Source organism: Anomalospiza imberbis, chromosome 1 (genome assembly GCF_031753505.1).
Source record: "Anomalospiza imberbis isolate Cuckoo-Finch-1a 21T00152 chromosome 1, ASM3175350v1, whole genome shotgun sequence".
Lineage (NCBI taxonomy): Eukaryota > Metazoa > Chordata > Aves > Passeriformes > Viduidae > Anomalospiza > Anomalospiza imberbis.
The window spans coordinates 38,227,871-38,246,498 of record NC_089681.1 but is presented as its reverse complement, the minus strand read 5'-3'; the positions used below and the strand labels follow the sequence as shown (position 1 = coordinate 38,246,498).

At 39.7% G+C, this 18,628-nt stretch overlaps 1 protein-coding gene across 10 annotated transcripts in view; it reads left to right on the top strand.

Annotated features, from left to right (window-relative positions):
* Positions 1-17,932, top strand: part of FAM110B (family with sequence similarity 110 member B) — a 113,548-nt gene extending 95,616 nt beyond the window's left edge. For all 10 annotated transcript variants that reach the window (XM_068188326.1, XM_068188260.1, XM_068188287.1 and 7 more), the window contains one exon: positions 14,053-17,932. In XM_068188326.1, the coding sequence (XP_068044427.1) occupies positions 14,359-15,471 (1,113 nt within the window). In that variant the 5' untranslated portion in view covers positions 14,053-14,358 and the 3' untranslated portion in view covers positions 15,472-17,932. The remainder of the gene's footprint in view (positions 1-14,052) is intronic.
* The last annotated feature ends 696 nt before the right edge of the window (positions 17,933-18,628 follow it).

Here is an 18,628-nt window from a genome sequence, read left to right as displayed (position 1 = left end):
AAACTTCAGAAGATTCTTCTCTGCCCATCTCTCCAGACTGTCGATGTCCCTGTGAAGGACCACACAGCCTTCTGCAGAATCAACCACTGCTCCCAGCTTGGTGTCATCAGTGAACTTGCTGAGGAGGCATCTGCCCCTACATCCAAATCACTGATGAACAAGTTAAGCAGTACTGGGCCCAGTATAGAACTCTGGGGGACACCACTGGTGACAGGCCTCTGACTAGACCCTGTGCCACTGATTATGACCCTTGGGATCTGCTGTTTAGCCTCTTCTCAATCCACCTCATTGTCCAGGTATCCAGCCCGTACTTCCTGAGTTTGCCTATGAGGATGTTGTGAGAGACAGGGTCAAAAGCCTGACTGAAGTCAAAGTAAGCAATATCCACTGCTCTCCCCCCATGCATCCAGGTAGTTGTTTCATCACAGAAGGCAATCAAGTTGGTCAAGCATGATTTACTTTTAGTGAGGTATTAAACTTGTACTAGTGAGGAAATAAACTGGTACTCCTGAGCACCTTGTCATCCGTGTGGGTAGAGATGGTCTCCAGAATGAGCCATTCCATCACCCTCGCAGGGAGGAAGGTGAGGCTGTCTGGCTGGTAGTTCCCTGTATCCTCTTTCCTGCCCATTTTGAAAGCTAGGGTGCTTTTTTCTAGTCCTCAGGCACAAGTCCATCCACGACACTCTGAGCTTGATCTCAAGGTCTGAGCAGAAGATGAGCATTAAAGCTTAAAATCTTTATTTTTGTCACTAAAGGTCCAAAACAAAAAGTGTCAGGAATAATGGAAAGAGTAGCTTCATCCTTGGTGAGTACAAGTAAACTGAAACCCATGAAGGCAGGAGGGAACAGGAGCTGAACATGTGGCACTTGGTAACAACAGTTGTAAAATTCTTGAAAGATTAATAAGGCACTTCTGGTATTTCATTGTAGCAAAGAAAAAAAATCAGTAATCAATGTCTGATGTGTCATGTGTCAAATTAGCAACACACTTCACTATTACTTAGTTTTAATTCTGCTCAGTAAAAGGCATTTCATGTTCATCTGTTTCCAGTCAGCTTATTTGGCTCCAGAACATACATTTGCATTGTGCGGGGACTTAAATTAACAATTATCACTGCTGTTTTATTTCAAGGCAAAATGCTAAGTCTGAGAGTACACATGGCTAATTTAAGGGTAAAAATCTGTTCCCAGAATGTGAAAATCATCTCAGAAGCCATTTCTGTCAGCTGAGGAGTTGAGAATTTGAAATTCCAGATATGTATTTGTCCTGGTTTAGGGCAAATTTGGGAGAGAATCTTTGAAGTGGTTTCAGACATAGTATACAATTAAGGCAGCAAAACCATTTTAGCTGTGCCATAGACTGACACCAGGAATATTCAAAGCTCTTTGTTAATTTTTGTGATCACAAGTTAACCTACACTAATTTTACAGTCACATTTCATTTTTTTACCTTCCTCATGTTGTGCTGCATGGGATTTATTTCTGCCATCTTAGAAATGGGATTCAATGCTTTGTGTTCACACAGATGCTCCAGTAGGTCTGTAGTTTTGTTGGAAATATATTGCTCATTTTGTCAACAGAAAAAATTGGATTTGTGATTTATGATGAAAGCAGTATTCTGTCCTGGCTGGGGTGACACAGCCAGCCCTCCCTTTTCATTAACCTTTACAGAATGCCTTAAAACCAGTCCAGATCAGTGATGAGCTGGAACTGGGACTGAGGGACATCTTCAGTGGAGGGACCCCGTTTCCCAGCAGTGGTGGGGATGGTGTGCTGCAGAGCAGCTGGGCAGGGGATGTTACCTTTATGAGGCAGGCATGAGCAGATGAGAAAACAGACACCATGTGTCCTCATTTGAGGTTTGGCACCTTGGTTTCCGCATCCCATTATTTGTCTGCTTTAGGCATCTTAACACTGCCATGCAGGGTTAAGTAGTTTCAATTAACTACTTTAACACTTTGCTGATACACATCTCTTAATGAAGATCAAGCAGCAGATAGATTGGCATACCTCTATCTACTTTCTGGGTTTGGGATGAATTTCATATGTTACTTTGGGCAGCCAGTATCAATCCTGTATTTAACTTTCAGTTTGGAGATTTACTTTTGTTTACAGAAGAAGGGAGATCTATAAGTGTGGCCGTGTATCACATATCTTTGAGGAGAATGGATATGTAGCATCTTGGGGTAGTCTGATACTCTCAGGGAGGGAAGGAATGGAGTAGTTTAAGCAAACTTTCTAAGCAATAAATAGTCTATGTAACCTGTGAGGACAGGGTAGAGAGCATCCCTAGTTCAGGACTCCCCAGGGACAAGCCTAATGTGTATCTGGTCATGCAGTCAGCATGTGAAAGGGGTCTGAAGCATTGCCAAAAAGAAGAACAGAATTTACTGAGGAGTCTTCAGCAAACCTCCACACTCATTCAATTGACTGGTCAGTATTTCTGGTTGCTGGATTTACTCCTCTAGACATTTTCATCCTGAAAACGTGTGGTGCTCTGAGCCTGGTATCCCTCTGTGATATGCTCCTGCCAACCACCCAGTGCCAGCTCCTTTGCCCCCAGCCTTCTATGTTCAGCAGACAGTGTGCCCCAGGCACAGAGGCTGCAGGAGAAGATGTAGCTCTCTCCTGCAACCCAAAAATGGTCTGGGTAGGCGGGAGCTTTGCTTCACTGAGAGTTTCACCTTTCTCCACAATGCCCTTAATGCCAGCTCTGTTCCTTCTGCAGGACATAGGAGCTGCGAGAGAGGAGCTGAGGAAGAGAACTTGAGCTGTCTCTTCCTTTTTCCTATAATCCTTCTCTATCCTTGTAATCTACTCCTGCTTCCTAACTCACTCTTCAGTGCCTCTTTCTCTATTCCCAACACCTTCTCCTCTCTGCTCTTTGCCTGGGTAATAGCATTTCTCTTCTTCCTCTCCATGTCTTGTCATTTCTCACTTATCTTTTGTCTGTCCCCATGCTCACAATTCCAGGTTTTGGGTTTGTTTAGTTTATTTTGTTTGTTTTCTTGGAGTCCCTGCACTGCCTTCCTCTCTCCATTTAATTAAATGCAGTGGTCATGACTCAATGCAACTTTTGTTTTCTTTAAGATGGTGAGGATTTTATGGTTTCTTAAAGTTGGTGGTCAGGAAGAATTTCCAGCATCATCATCATAACTTCACCAAAACCCTCAGATAGGCAAAAACCATTCAAAAGAATCTGGACAGTCTGACTTCTAAAACGAGGCTTTTCAAGAATATTGTTTTAGTGAAGAGTCATTAAATTAAACAGTAATACAAAGCCCACTTTGGTGTCAAATTTGCATATTAAACAAAAGTTTGGTTGCTCATTGACATCTGGATGTTCATCTCTAGTTAAATAGGTTGTGAACAGTTTGTGAAGGTCTGTGGCACGTATTTATACAGCAACAAAGAAGAAAATATACTCAGTGTATTCTAACAGCAAACACTTCAACAGCTGTAGTCAATGCTCATATAAGTCTGAGGGGTTACGCACACAGGCGTGTGACCATGTACAAGTGTAGCCCTTGTGTTGAGTTATACAGATATAATCATTCATTGCAACATCATCATAGCAATGAAGACCTAAAATTGCATTGTATTCCAGTGCCAAAACTGGTATGTTCAACCATCTGCTTGAAGAACTCTGTAATATACAGATACATCTTCAAGATGTAATGTTATGCATGCCTTCAGTTTTCTTTCTTGACGTCTAACAACATGTACCTTTAGACATGAGGTTAGAGAAAAGGGGAATGAACTGTCCTGTAGTATGGGAAAATGCCTTCTTATCTAGAGAAAAACAATTTTACCATTCAAAAATGAAAGAAATGATTCATGGAGTTGCTCTGAAGGTTACAGTGCCCTTGAACACTGCTCTAAATCCTGTATGGTTTGTTTTTGTTGGTTTTTTTTTCCAAATATAATTTTTAAAATATTTGATTTGTTTTTACATAGTCAAAACTTTTATATTGTGTTTATTTTAGAAAAAAAAATGCAGTATTTAATGTGCATAGAGTTGTAATGCTTAGAAATGGTTAATACAGGGTAATTAATTTGTAAACATTCTCTTTAAATAGCCATGCTGACCTTACTGCAGTAGTATCTTATGTTACAGAAAAGGCTGTTTAATGCAAAGAGTTTTGGAATAAAAGACCCCACAGCTAATCAGAAGAGCAGCTCAAAGTCCGCAGATGTCAGAATTAGGCCACTCTGTTGTATCCCCCTGGCTGAATATTGTCATTTTTCTAATGGTACTGGTTTTACCATACTAATTTTTAATTGTAATTACTGTATTGCCTTTTAAAGGTGGCCTTGTAAGTTTTTAATATCAGTAGTGGACGTTAATTAGCTTTATTTTAATATTTATTTCTAAATAAATAAATGATTAAATGCTTGTGTTCATGTATAGAATTTATTAAAAAGAATTTTCCATGTAACAAGCTGTTAAAATAAGAAAATATTTAAATATAAATAATTAGGTGGCTTTCTGGGTTCTTGCTTTTAAAATCTTGACAAGTGTTATAAAAAATACTCTGTATGCTTAGGCACTATTTCTTTCAAATATATTTTCACAACACGTAAGAAACTTCAGGAAGGTGCTATTAAGCTTTGTTTTGAAACTTTGAAAATAAGCATTTTCAAAAGATTCTTTTACTATATACATCTCTAAAGGAAAGGAAACTTTAAGTATTATGTCTTTTCCCATTTATAATAGCTCTTTATGGTTTCTGTTTTTGACTGCATAAATTGTTGGAATTGTTTTTCTTTTCTGAGCTATATTTGTTTACTTTTTGTCTTCATGTATTTGAACATTTCCGGAGTTTTGCAAGATGAGTAACTGCAGGAGAGTGTCTAACTGAAGCTGTTTTCATTGTGGGTTTATGGTTATTTCTCACATAAAATCTGTTCATACCTGTGATACTATGTTCCTTTAATGTATTTCTCATTGTAAACAGTTTTAGAGAACTTTCATCAATAACCAAGAGTCTAAACCTGGCAACTTGTTATTTCAGAGCCTCAGGGCTTTTATGACAGTTGGGTAAATTTTTGCTGTTCCCTCATGAACAAGCTGGCATCAGTGCTTATGTACATAAAATCAGAGATTGCTGAACTCTTTTGAGAAATGAGAGATTGGATCAAATCCCCAGTCCCCAAACTGGAGCAAGTTTCTGACCTCCTGAGGAAGAGCTGAATTGGTCTTCCTATTTCAACTGAAATGCCCTACTTGCTAGAAATTATTAAATTGCACTGGAGCAGGGTTAGTAACCCAATTTCCTTGTCAAGTACCCTATGTGGTCTTTTTTTTTTCCTCTTTTCTTTATTTAAAGAAAACTTGCAAGTACTTTTTTTGTTTGTTTGTTTTAAAGTGGAAGCCTTTGAAAGAAAGTGCTGGAAAAGGATTTGTCTATACATACTGAATAAAAAAATTATTAGGGTTGGAAGGCACCACTGGAGATCATCTCATCTGACCCACCTGCTAAGTCAGGGTAACCTAGAGCAGGTGACACAGGAAGGTGTCCAGCTGGATTTTGAATGTCTTCAGAGAGGGAAACTTCACAACCTCCCTGGGCAGCCTGTTCCAGTGCTCTGCCACCCTCAATGTAAGGAAGTTCTTCCTCATGTTGAGGTGAAACTTCTGGTTTTGTTTCTGGCCATTGCTCCTTATCTTGTCACTGGCACTACTGGAAATAGTCTGGCACCCTTGACACCCACATGTGAGACATTTGTATAATACAAGGTATAGCCTGGTACTTTGACTATCTGCCCTGGAAGGCTGCTTCCAGTCTGAACTCCAAATCTAGTGGAGGACATGTTTTCTTTGTCGTTCTCCCCAGCTCTGACTGTTTTTAGGTCTGGCAGGTACCTGCTGGATGAGACAGTGTGGGTGACTAAAGAGAGGAGATCCCTGGTTTTTCTACAGTTTGGGAATTATCATTAGGCTTAGTTGCTTGCATGTCTTTTAGACGAAATGAGAACTTCACTTATGCTAGTGAATGGGCATGGGTGCTCAGGGTGTGCCCATGGGGCCTCTTTCCCTGAACATGGCCTCTATCCCACATGCTCATGATCATTCCAGATTTTTCACAGTTCACTTCCATAGAAGTGAAATAGGGGAGATGGGCAGCCATAGAAGTCATATGGGAGATGAGGAAAGTGTCCAGGTTTTGACTTGGTTTGATGCTCAGGACATAACTGAGGCCTTGTAGGCAGACAGAAGAGCTCAGAAGTGATTCTCAATGCATTAGTTGAGAGGGAAAACTGCTGGCAGAGGAACATGTGCTTTGTGGTGAGATCTAAGCTTAAATATCAGCTACCCAAGATTATATGAGTACTGCTGCCAGTTAAATGGTGAGCAGAGACTCTGTTTCCCCACAGAGTATGTCATTTTAAGTGTGTATGTTTCAGTGCTGATAAATTTTGAAGGCTCAGCTTGATGTTGCCATGCAGCAGTAGCTATGAAGGAGATGAACCTACAGAAGTCTTCTGGTCAAGGGTCCTTAAGTCTTTGACTACAAGGCTGTGTTGCTAGGCACACTGCACATTTAATATAAACATTCATTTTGAAAACCTATACTTGCACTTTATCCATTTAAATCTGGCTTGATTTCTTAGTATTTCCAAGATAAAAAGTTCTTCTAAGCCAAAGTGGTTTATGTTTTAGGGCTTACTCCATAGTGTAATTACGGCCAAGTCTAATCCCATAGCTGCACTGTTATGCTGCAGTAGAGTGCTTTAACATTCATACACGTTTTCAAACATTTAAAGGATTTAGAACTATGTTTCATTTATCTCAGTTCTCATTCTCAGCCATGACAAATGGCTCAGAATTGGCATTTTGAAAATACTGCTATCAAGACGTATGTTCTGTAGGTGAGTTAATAACTATAATATTTTTGGTGAGGGATGCTGCAGAAGTTACTGAGCTGTTTCCCAGATGCATGATTACTGACGAGACTTGTGCTTCTGTTGTTGAGGACCAGATTGGGCAGTGGTTTTGGGGGGACCACGTGGGTGATAGAGCCTAAAAGTCCTGCTAGTGAGGTGATGTGTCTGTGGTAATACTTAGAAGGAGGGTGTTTTGCAGGTGTATCTCCACATTTTTGCAGATAGATTTTTATTTCCTTTTTTTGCAAGTGCATGATTTCTACGGAATCTATTGCCATAAAGATTTTGGTGGCTTAAAATATGTCTGACTCTGAAAGTGGGCTTGTTAAGAATTACCATGGACTTGAGATGGGAACTAAAATGAAAAGTTTTCCATTTAAAACATTTTTTTGCTGAGCTTCATAATTGAAATTATTTTGTTGTTCTGCCTCCTTCTGTTTTCCCCCACTTTGCAGCAGTGAACCCCCAATTAACTTTATTTTTCTCCACACACTGGAAGCGCTACTACCAGGAAAAAAAGGTGGAAAGGGTGGTTTACCAGGATGCCAAATCCAAGCATGTCTGTGAAGGACATCTACCAGGAGCAAGAAGATGAAATGCTAGCTTTTCCTATGAGTAGAAAAGAATGGAAAAGTGTAGATAGCACTGCTCCTTCCATCAGAGCAGAGCAGGAGTTACTGCATCTTGCAGAAGTAGGAGAGAAGTAAAAGCCTCCCTTTTTCCAGAGAAGAGGGACCAAGGAGGTGGGACTTGGTACAGCAGGGACCTGTGTCAGGGTTTGAAGAACCTCTGAAATGTAACTGAACACCAGAGACAAGTATCTTGTATTGAAGAAGGGGATTGTGTTGATCTCTAAAAGTGCATAAAAGATCCTAGGAAAACTGTGTAGGCTCAGGAGACCACAGGATAAACTGGGAATTGTGGCCTTGTTGTAAGGAGGAGGCTGTAAATTTAAAACATGATGGTTATGGAGAGATGTAGAATTAAAAGTATAAAAGCAGTTTAGATTTGAGATCATTGACACTGTCTGATGAACAGGCAGTAAGGGCATTTCCTAAAACATTGTGAAGTGTTTAGAGCATCATTCTCATAAAATGCACACTGAAATAGAAATACTTACATAAGGCTACAAATGTAGTAAGTCACTATATTCCTTATTATAATTTTTAGGCCATTCTCTGTTTTTTTGTTTTGTTTTGTTTAAATGAGCAACTGAAATTATTGCAAAAGACACAATGCTGTCTAAGCAACACAGGAGTCCAAAGAAAACAGAACTGATTTCCACTTTTTCCACTACAGCTTTTACAAACACAGCCTGTAGTACTGCTCTAAGTAATAAGACATTTTATTTTGGTTTGTATTGTCTCATTGGAAGAAAGGGGAATTTAATTTCTGGGCTTTCTTGTGCATTTATGCAGCCTGTTGAAAGAAATCAGAGTTTTCATCATTGTGAGGTGTCTATAGGGCAGTATTTAACCCAAAAGCATCACTGAGACTGCTACTGGGTAGGAGATGTAACAGTGATGGATTTCAGAACTAAAAAGAAGCAAAATACTTTCTAACGTTTTTTCTTTCAAAGAGGTATCTCTATCCAGCTCCCAGTGAGATCTAGGCAGACATTACAGGGTTAGTATGTAAGTATAGCTTCTAGGTTGCTTTCCTGCTTTCCAGATGTTCACACCTCCATGGATTTTCCAACAGTTATTTTAGCTTAAATAGTTTTATTAAACCAGTTTATTTTAGCTTAGTGGTAGCATTTCTGGTTATGGCAACATCCTACTTTAAGCCTCATCATTTTCACTGCACATTGAAATAGAAAGAGTGCTCAGTAGTGACACTGTTGTATTTATGGAGAGTTGAGTCTTAAAAGCCTTTGATGTAAGAGCAAAGCAGAATATTATGCTCAGCTATGCAAGCTATTGCAGGCAATGCCAGTTTTAGTTTGGGTGCCTTTGCTAAAGTTACTCTCTTCGCACTTGGTGGAAATTTCTCTTGTTTACATAATTCTGCCACTCTTAGTTTTAGGTCATTGTAGTTCACATTATTCTTGACCTTTTGAAGGTTTAAATGTATACTTGAACAGATGCCTGTTGCTCTTACTGTTCACTGTACCACGTTTTAGGGAGGAACAGAGTTGAAAACAGGCACTTTCATTAGTATTTTGAGTCATGGTAGATCTGAAAGACTATTTCATCTCCTCATGCTTTATCTTGACAGTTAATATTATTTGAGACCAAGACTACACAGCATACACATCTTTATCTAAAATTGGTTTAAAAAATGAAATACTGCTGCCATTCTGGATATGGATGACCTTTTATCAATTTCAGCCAAGTTTACTTAGGCTTTGCTGTTATTTTAAACTTAGTAACATATATATGTGAGGTTTACAGTGACAATTATCCACAGAATAACTTGTGTCAGTCAGTGAAGCTCTCATTGGTAGGCTTTGCAGTGACTGTTAAATAAACTACCTTCATAATGGGGCCTGCAGCTCTGAAGTGCACCCAGGTGTTAGAGGAACCTGACATTTTCCATCTGTGTCCTGTGTTCTTGTGTAGGTTTTGTTTTGTGATCTCTTTCAATCCTGTTGCAGCCATTTCTTGATTACTTATACTGGAATTTATGTCATGTTTATGGTGCATCTTGAAGTAGTGGTAGTTATATTTTATAACCTGGAAAATAAAATTGACACAGGCCTTTAAATATCAAGGAAAGCAGAGTAAAGGCTGTCAGCCTTCATTGTATTTATCCACTGTACATCATCCTCCCTTCTGTGCAATCCCTTCACCTGCTGTCCCAGAGGGATGAATAAGGAGAATGAGCTTCATTGTAACTTTGTCAGGTGAAGCAATGTCCTCACCAAAGTCAAGGACAGAAATTTCACTCATTTCATTTGGACCACATTTTCACATGGCTTTTTGCTGCTATTTCTGTAACTTGAATACTGCTAAAATATGTAATGCCTTCCTGTGGATACTTTTAGACAAAGACTGGGTGAAACGTGGCCAAATGCGTAGGAGCTACAGGACACCGCAGAACTGAGGAGGGAAGTGTGTTATTTACTGTCAGTTGACACCATTCAGTCTGTGTTTAGAATGCAGTTTTAGGTATGAGAGGAAAAAATGGAGTCTATTATTGTACAATGCTATTGTATTCATAATAGTACTAGAAATAAATACTTGCCACAATGGGGTCTGTTCATAAATTTCTCATACATTTCGAGAAACTGCATATTTAGAATATATGGGCCTGGGATTCCAAAGCTTCTGCATAGTTTATCTCTTCCTACTGCCTTGGTTTTAAAGTAAGGACAGAATATTTTATAGGAGATTTATTTGTAGTTAATGTTAGTTGTGTAGCTATTGCTTCTCTAGGCTGTGTTGTGTTCCCCTAAATCATGCAGATAGTGCATTTGTTATTTAAATATGAATATCTGACAAACATATTATGGACTCAAGAGTGATTAAATTGTCATGCCTAGAATGAATTAAGTGCTTTGAATCTCTGCCTCTGCCACAGAGGAATCCTGAATTGAAGTGTCTGGCTGAAAAATGCAGCTTTAAAAACCCAAAACTTTGTGCATTTTGTATTCTACTCAGCAGGTCTGCAACAGTTGTGGGATATTAGAGGAGCTCAGTAAGACCTTTCAGAAAGGTTTTGTTAATGTTTGCATGGTATTAAATAGAACTATGTTTGAATGCATGGATAAGTTTTTTGACTTTGTTTTTCTTGAAATACTTTCTTAAGTCTAGTAGTTTTGTAAGGAAGAGCACTAACGGAAATCAGAGTAAATCCTGAAAAACATAGTTCAGTCCATAGAAGGATTGCACCTATAGAGCAGACCTCTGGATGTAAACAGAGAGAGAGGAACATTTCTTGGGTTCCTAGGTATATTTCAAACACTTTCTGGGTGAAGAAAACGTATTTGCCTTTGAATTTCTGCAGGGTGTTACTGGTGCCAGAGATGTACCCAACAGGGAATTCAGATGCCTAAGTAATGAGTTTCTTTGGAGTTTAAGTCAGAAAAAAGCCATTTCTATGCCCTGGTTGCTGCAATGATGATTTTCACAACTGGAATCTAAGCCTTCCTGAGACTACACTGTACTGCTGCTCTCAGCCTCTATCATTAACAATAAAATTAATAAGTAGGAAGGCTCTGTAGTGTCACTGTGGTGTTTCAGGAGCCCATGGACAGAAGAGAGGCTGGTAGGAATTTAACTCATTTTCCCAGTTAGCAGTAGGATCAGGCTGCAGTCATTACGAGCACAGGCAGAAGTTTCATTAGATTTTACAATCATCCACCTCTCTTTAATCACACTTTCTTTTTTAACTGTATCTGGTTAAATCTGTAATTTTTATCTCTCCAAGATGAGAATACTGAAGAAGCTTTCTGGTGATACTCAAATGCAGCGCTTCAGTGAAATGGAGCAATTTAAACAATACACAAAAAGTTGATCCCTTTTCATCGCTGCATGGTCTTTAAACAATGCACAAAAAGTTGATTCCTTTTCATAGCTGTATGTTCCTTAATTTATAGCAGCAGCCCCACAGGTACAAAGCCTCCATGGCTGGCCACGTAACCACTTGGCTGTTACCCCTCAGGCTCCCTGTGCTGCCTCAGGTAGACATTTCTGTTCTGGCTCCTCACCAGGTCCTTGCTTTTCTTTCTAGACATGCCTGAAGCACATTGCCAGTTGCAGCATATTTCCATGGACTCCAGGGCACTTGGCTCCATACGTGCTTGCAAACAAGCACGCTTGTTCTCTCAGATAAACACACATGCATGGTGGGATTGTTTTTCTTCTTTTTTTTCCTTTTAAGTGTGGTGTTGAAGCCAATGTGGATGCTCAGCCTACTGGGCAATGCTTGCTGATATTGATGAAAGCTATCCAAAATGAGAAAGTTGTTAAGTGCTGGGAAAAGACTTCCAACAGCAGCATCGAGCTGGAGGCCTCTGTTCCCATAGCTCTGATCTGTAGTGGTGTGTGGAGCCACTCACCAGGAGGAGAATGGAGCTGGCAGCTGTCCTCAGGGTCAGGACCATGGTCACCTTTATTGACTGTGGTCAAGCAGGAGAGTTGTCTTGCTTACTCAAGTAGTATTAACTTGGTTGGGTGAAAGTGTTAAGTACAAAGAGCTCAGTTGTTTGTGGGGTTTTCTTCCTCTTGACAAAGCCCCTGCTCTCACACAGATTTGATTTCTGCACACAAGTATTAAATATATGCATCAGTGGGGTATTTATACAGGCACTTAGCCATCCAGCTCTGAGCTGGCAATGTGGAAAGATTTGCTTTGTGTGTATGCAAGAGAAACGTGTGTGCAGATGCAAGTTGGAATTGCCTTCTGCGCATTTGGAAGTTTCATACTTAATTTCAAAACAGTACCAATAAATATGTTGATTCAAATGAGGAAAGCTTTTTCAGAGAGGCTTAGTTTAAATTCAGGAAGTCAAACTGCTGAAGAGTTAGCACTAGGATTTATAAAACAACATTGAAAGAGAAGCTTAATTAATATTTCACTACCCTTTCAATTGCACTGAATCTGTGTCTGGTTTATCACCCACCTAAATATGTTAGTTTGTATTTGAAGAATGCTTGTGACAGTGAACCTTCAGGAGAAAGCTCAGCTTTTTCCTATAATCTCATTATAGCACTTGTATATATTATTTGCTTGCTTTGACCTTGGATAATATGTAGAAAGTATTTAATGTATATATATATCACATGTTTCTGGTCATCAGTGATTGAGGTTGTTTTGTTTTTACTGTTCATGTAAATTCAGCTGGATTTTTTGGTGGTTTTTTGGGGGATTTTTTTTGGGTTTTGTTGTTGTGGGTTTTTTTGGGGTTTGTTTTTTTTTTTTTGTTTTTTTTTTTTGACAAAACAGTGTAAATGCTGTAAGTTGGGTATTGATGGATGAGAACACATAGGATGACAGCAACATGAAAGCAAGTCATCCCAGGGAAGGATGCTGCTCTATGTTCTTTAGGATTGAGTGAAGAAGTAGCAGCTGATTTTCTTTCTCTCCCTGAAGATCACAGTGATAATAGAAATGGGATATTAAAGAGGGCAGCATAGATTAATGGGGCAGTAATAAAACAAATGAGACCCATTAGCGAAATCACTGCTTGAAAAGTAGATTCCATGGTAAGTGCCCTTCAGTGCCTCGTTTAGGGAAAATTGTTTCAGCACTTGTAGTATCATCCATGGTGTTGGATTTTAGACTGTTGTGACAATCTCAGTGATAAAACCTTAAAATAATTTAGATGAAGATAAATTTCATTTGTACTTACTGCTTGATAGAAAACCTGAGTTATAATATCTACATGCTGAAGACAAGTTCTTCTTTTTCAAAACCAGTTACATGGTTTTGCATGTTCCCAAAATCTTACATAAAAAACCAAAGCCATTTTTTATTGTTTTGCTAAGCCTGTAAGGTGATCATGAGAGCTTGGAAGGCCTTCTTTTATTGCTGGAGCACCAGTGTTATGGATCCTAATGTTCAAACAGACTAGGAACTGAAATTGGTGGGTTTGGTGACATCTCCTGGTTTTATATGTTGATTCTATATTAGATTAGCAATGAAAGATGTGCATTGCACTTAAAACTCTTCATGTCTCTGTTTGCTCTCTGCTTTTTAGACCAGATTGTTTTCTAGACAATTTAATGAGCAAGGAAAATACACTTGATTGCTGAGATTTATACAGTATGTTGCCTATAAGGAGAAAAATGTTTGGGGGCTAGAGATAAAACATGTTCACAAATCTACTTAACTAAGACAAATATATTAATATGAAGTGCTTTTTGACTGGGACATGTGTGGCTTCAAGTCTCTGAATTGTCTCATTCTGGTTCCCTTTCTCCCTCTAGAAGTGTATGGCTGTATTGTGATGCGGCTTAATTTTTTTTGAGGTTTTTTTCCCCAATGTGATTTTGTTAAATCCAAGCTCAGAGTGTAAATATCAAACGATACATGTCTTGTGGGAGGCAGAGGGGTGCTGGGCAGGAGCAGGGCAGGGGCACCGTGAGCGCTGCCTTCCTATGCCAGCAGCGGCAGCCTCACGGGCGGCGGTGGGAGAGGAGGGCTGGGAGGCGGCTGTTGCTATCGCTCTGATGTCAGGCACTCCCGCTAACGTGCGGTTGGTTATTCTGCCTTTCAGATCACTGCCGCTCGCTCGTGGAGTGCAGAGGGGACAGCGAGACTCCCACATCTTTCAGCGAGAAGAAAGGAGCCAGCGGAGCAGACTAATACGGACTTGTGTCGGGTGCCCTTGCCCTACAAAGGCTGCCTTTAAAAGAGAAACACAGTGCTATTTAATGAGCTGTGAGATGAGGCACTGCTGCTAGCACTCAGATCCCAGGATTCATCGGCTATTCATTGTGCTTAATGTACATGTTTCTGCACCGTGCATTTAGGAGATCCCAGAGAAGAATCCAAAACGGCTGCGGGGGAAAGACCACCAAACATGCCTACAGAAACATTACCGACAGGTAGCATGGTGAAGCCGGTCAGCCCTGCCGTGACTTTCACATCTGCCGTTCCTCTCCGCATCCTGAACAAAGGACCTGACTATTTTCGCAGGCAGGCGGAGCCTAATCCAAAAAGACTGAGTGCAGTGGAGAGGCTCGAAGCTGACAAGGCGAAATATGTCAAGAGCCAGGAGGTCATCAATGCCAAGCAGGAGCCTGTGAAGCCGGCGGTGCTGGCGAAGCCTCCGGTCTGTCCTGCAGCCAAGCGAGCGCTGGGGAGCCCCACCTTGAAAGTCTTCAGCAACAATGCGAAGACTGAGAGTGGAGTCCAGAGAGAAAATCTGAAACTCGAGATTTTGAAGAACATCATCAACAGCTCTGAAGGCTCCAGCTCAGGTTCAGGGCATAAGCACGGTCCCCGAAATTGGCCACCCCACAGGGCCGATTCAACAGAGCTGAACCGACACTCGTTCGCTGAATCCTTGAAGGTTTACCCCACGCAGGGCCGGAGCAGCCCACAGGAGAGCAGCTCCAATGTCAGCAGAAGGCTCCTAGATCAGTCAGCAGAGACTTTCTTGCATGTCTCTCACAGCTCTTCAGACATTAGGAAAGTAACTAGTGCAAAGCCCTTAAAAGCAATACCCTGCAGTAGTTCAGCCCCCCCTCTGCCTCCAAAGCCCAAAATCGCTGCCATTGCCACCCTGAAATCCCCAGAGATTGAGGCAGTCGAGTCTGGATGTGGAGTTAGTAGAAGACCCTCTCTACAGCGATCAAAATCAGACTTAAGCGACAGATACTTTCGCGTTGATGCAGATGTTGAACGATTCTTTAACTACTGCGGACTGGATCCTGAAGAGCTTGAAAACCTTGGGATGGAAAACTTTGCAAGGGCTAACTCTGACATTATATCACTCAACTTTCGCAGTGCAAGCATGATTAGCTCAGACTGTGAACAGTCTCAGGACAGCAACAGTGACCTTAGAAATGATGACAGTGCCAATGACCGTGTGCCATACGGCATTTCTGCCATTGAAAGGAATGCCAGAATCATCAAGTGGTTATATAGCATCAAGCAAGCTAGAGAGTCACAGAAAGTGTCCCATGTGTGAGAAAGAAATCCACCACAGAAAAAAGCAAGGACTGTATCTTTGTCTGTGAATATTCAGTTTGTGAAGGGTTGTGAAGTCTACTTGAAGTCTTGTACCCTTCTCAAATCTCTTTGTGTTGCTTGTTGTGCAATGTTTCCAAGTTGCATGCCTGTCAACATGTGAGCTGACCTGGCTTCCACTTGAACAGTAACTAACTACAAAGCCTGGCTGAGCATACACATTATCTGCCAAAAGTTTAAGACAAGAATCTGATTAGGGCTTCAGTATAATCAAAGTGTTTACATGGAAAGGTTGTATGACTTCTTTGGTATTTATGTGGTTCCTTGTGGATTTTATATATGTCACTTTTTGTCTTAATACAGATATTGTCAACTGATGTTACTTGTTTCTAAGCTGAAACAGAATCCCTTTATTGGGAAGAAAAGTGGAATTAGCCAAAATATGAGGTTTAGGCATACAACAATAGGAAAGCAGCCTTATCTCTTGTAGAAAGTGCATTATTGGCACACGAAAGCTGTTTCTAAAAGGCAAAGAATGCTATGTTCTTAAATTATGTATCATTGTTAAACTATATATCCCTACTTGTAGTAAGGCACTGTTCAGTAAAAGTTTCTTTTTCATAGGTAAGCTCCCTCTGTTTTACAGCAGAAGTAGTCTAGTGAATCTGCTTGACCTCTCATAAACTAAATGAGTCTTGCATTTGGGTTGGTGTAAGCATTTTAATGATTTTGTATTATACCAGTTGGAAAAGCTTAAAGAAGGTTGGAGTCAACAGATGAAAATGGTGCAGGTGCAGGATTTTGTGGGTTTGATTTTTACTCAAAGATTCCTGGTCTTAAACTTTTGACAGGAATAATTAGATCCTATAGCTGATATTGAATGCCTTTATTAGTCAAAACACATCATGACTACAAACTCCATGCTGTCTTAATTTTTTTTGTAGACCTATTTGAAAAGTTGATGAACAAAAATGGAAACACACAGCCATATCAATATAACGCCTCCTATTCAGAAGTAAATACACTCAGTAGCTGAACTATATCTGAAAAAAATGTGATTATGTTGTCTTGCATATGTTATATCTAAGGCTGTGAAAGTTTATTCCAGCTCTAGGAAAGTATAGAAACATGACAGTATGTAGCTTTTATTTTCTTTTTTTTTCCTCCTTAAGATGGTTAGTGCTGTGAATCAACCTGTTACAAATCTTTCAACAATCTGTCTTCCCAGTGGTTTAACTAACTGTCATTTCAACTGACAGTGGTGGTGTGGTAGTGGAGAAGTTGAAAGTACAGTGGTCTGCTTCATTATTATTGTATTCATGCTTTGAAGTAAATTGCAGCACTACCTTAATACTACATCAGCTAATAGGAAACTTTTTTTATTGTGTAAATGCTGTAAGACTTTGTATATACTTCAGTTGTTACAAAATCTTTAAAAGGAAGAGTGTTATGCTAATAAATAGCTCCTGGTGCAGGTATGGTAGGGTTTTTTTGTTCTTATTTTCACCCCTTCCATTCTTAAAACTGTATCAGGAACTCAATTGCAGTGTGTTTTAGTGCTGTAGAAGGTCTTGGTTAAATAATAGTTCCAGTAAAAGGTTTCTTTTACTAAAGTGCTTTTCAGAATATAATTTTTTATAAAATAACTATAGCAGCATGATCTGTCTGAAGAACTAGAAGAGATTTTCAAGACTCCTAAAATAGCTTGCTTCTTCCTTACCTAGCAATGTTACTGTTCCCATTTATAGCATCTGTTCGTAATGAATCACCACAGTCTTCTGAATTATTCTTCAGTAGTGCTTATTTATATATTTGAATATTAAAGATGTTTTACAAAGTCGGGTTCTCTCTTTTCTCTGAGAAGCCTGTAGCCCAACTTATAACAGATAGCTACTGTTAATGCAGGCAAGACTGGAAGTGGAGCCATGCAGTCATTTGTTTCCTTTGGAATTATCCTACATCTAGTTTTATATAATTGTTCTCTAAATGTTTGTTTATGGAGGGAGGTAAGCACACATTCAGTATCAGCACACATTCAGCTTCAGGAGGCTACTCTGTGATTTTTACAGTTGACTTCACAACCTAAGACTTAAAAGATTTCTAGCTCAGACAAAAAAAAAAAAAAAAAGAGGAGCTCTGTATTTCAGCTACAGGCCCATTTGTGACATTTTAAGCTCCATGGGTTTCAGTTGGCATTGACATCACACTGATTTTTCAAGCATATTTTTCCAATAGTAAGTTCTACTCAGTTCAGTGACTGTTTTGCCAAGGAAAATAATGCTTGAGGGATTAAAGCCAAGTGTAATGCAGCTGTACAGCAATGAAATAAAGAAGTTAAAACCGAAATAAAAAATGCACCCACATTGCTCTCTCTCAAGTGTTTTAAGAATGATGATAAACATGCTATCTCGAGTGTTGTCAGCCAAAAACAGTAATAAAGAAGCCTTTATAACTAGAAAATGGATTAGAGCATATGCTAGTATTCTGAATTTGTTTCCCAAGGTTTGTTGAGAAATGAAATTAATTTCTTTTTATTCACAAAAAGGGGTTGTGAGCTATCTGTAAGAGGGGGTTTCCACACCCAAAATCTTAGGCAGCACCTTTGGAACAGCACAGGTGCTGATCTGCCTTCACTGTCCCTGCTTCATACAGTGTGCACATGAATAAGATTTTACAGGGCCTAGACCTTCACAGTCAGCTGAACTTGCAACTCTGGTGAGATTGCAGTAATAGAAATGATGGGATTGCAGAATGTTCACAAGGCTTTGAACAAGCAGGTAACGATTGCCTTTTTTTGTCACTTTATTGCCATTTATGCAGATATTATTTAATTATTAGTCACCCCAGGACAATGGTCTTGTCATTACCTGTATGTTTGCATAAAATCCAAATCACTGGTATCTGATTGTTTTTGTATTCAAATGGGAATAACCATTCTATACAATACTGTATTATATATTATCTGCCTTTGCAGACAGGTCATCCTATCATGTCAAGAGTGCATTACTTGTCTCTGCCTTAGGAGATTCCTGAGTGTTGAATGCTGAATTCACAAAGAGTTGTAACCAGCTGAAATGCTTCATCAGGGACCTGTTCTGCTCATGTTCCTGCTGTGTCCAGCAGGCATTTACCCAGGTACAAAGTGCACAAGGTGTTCT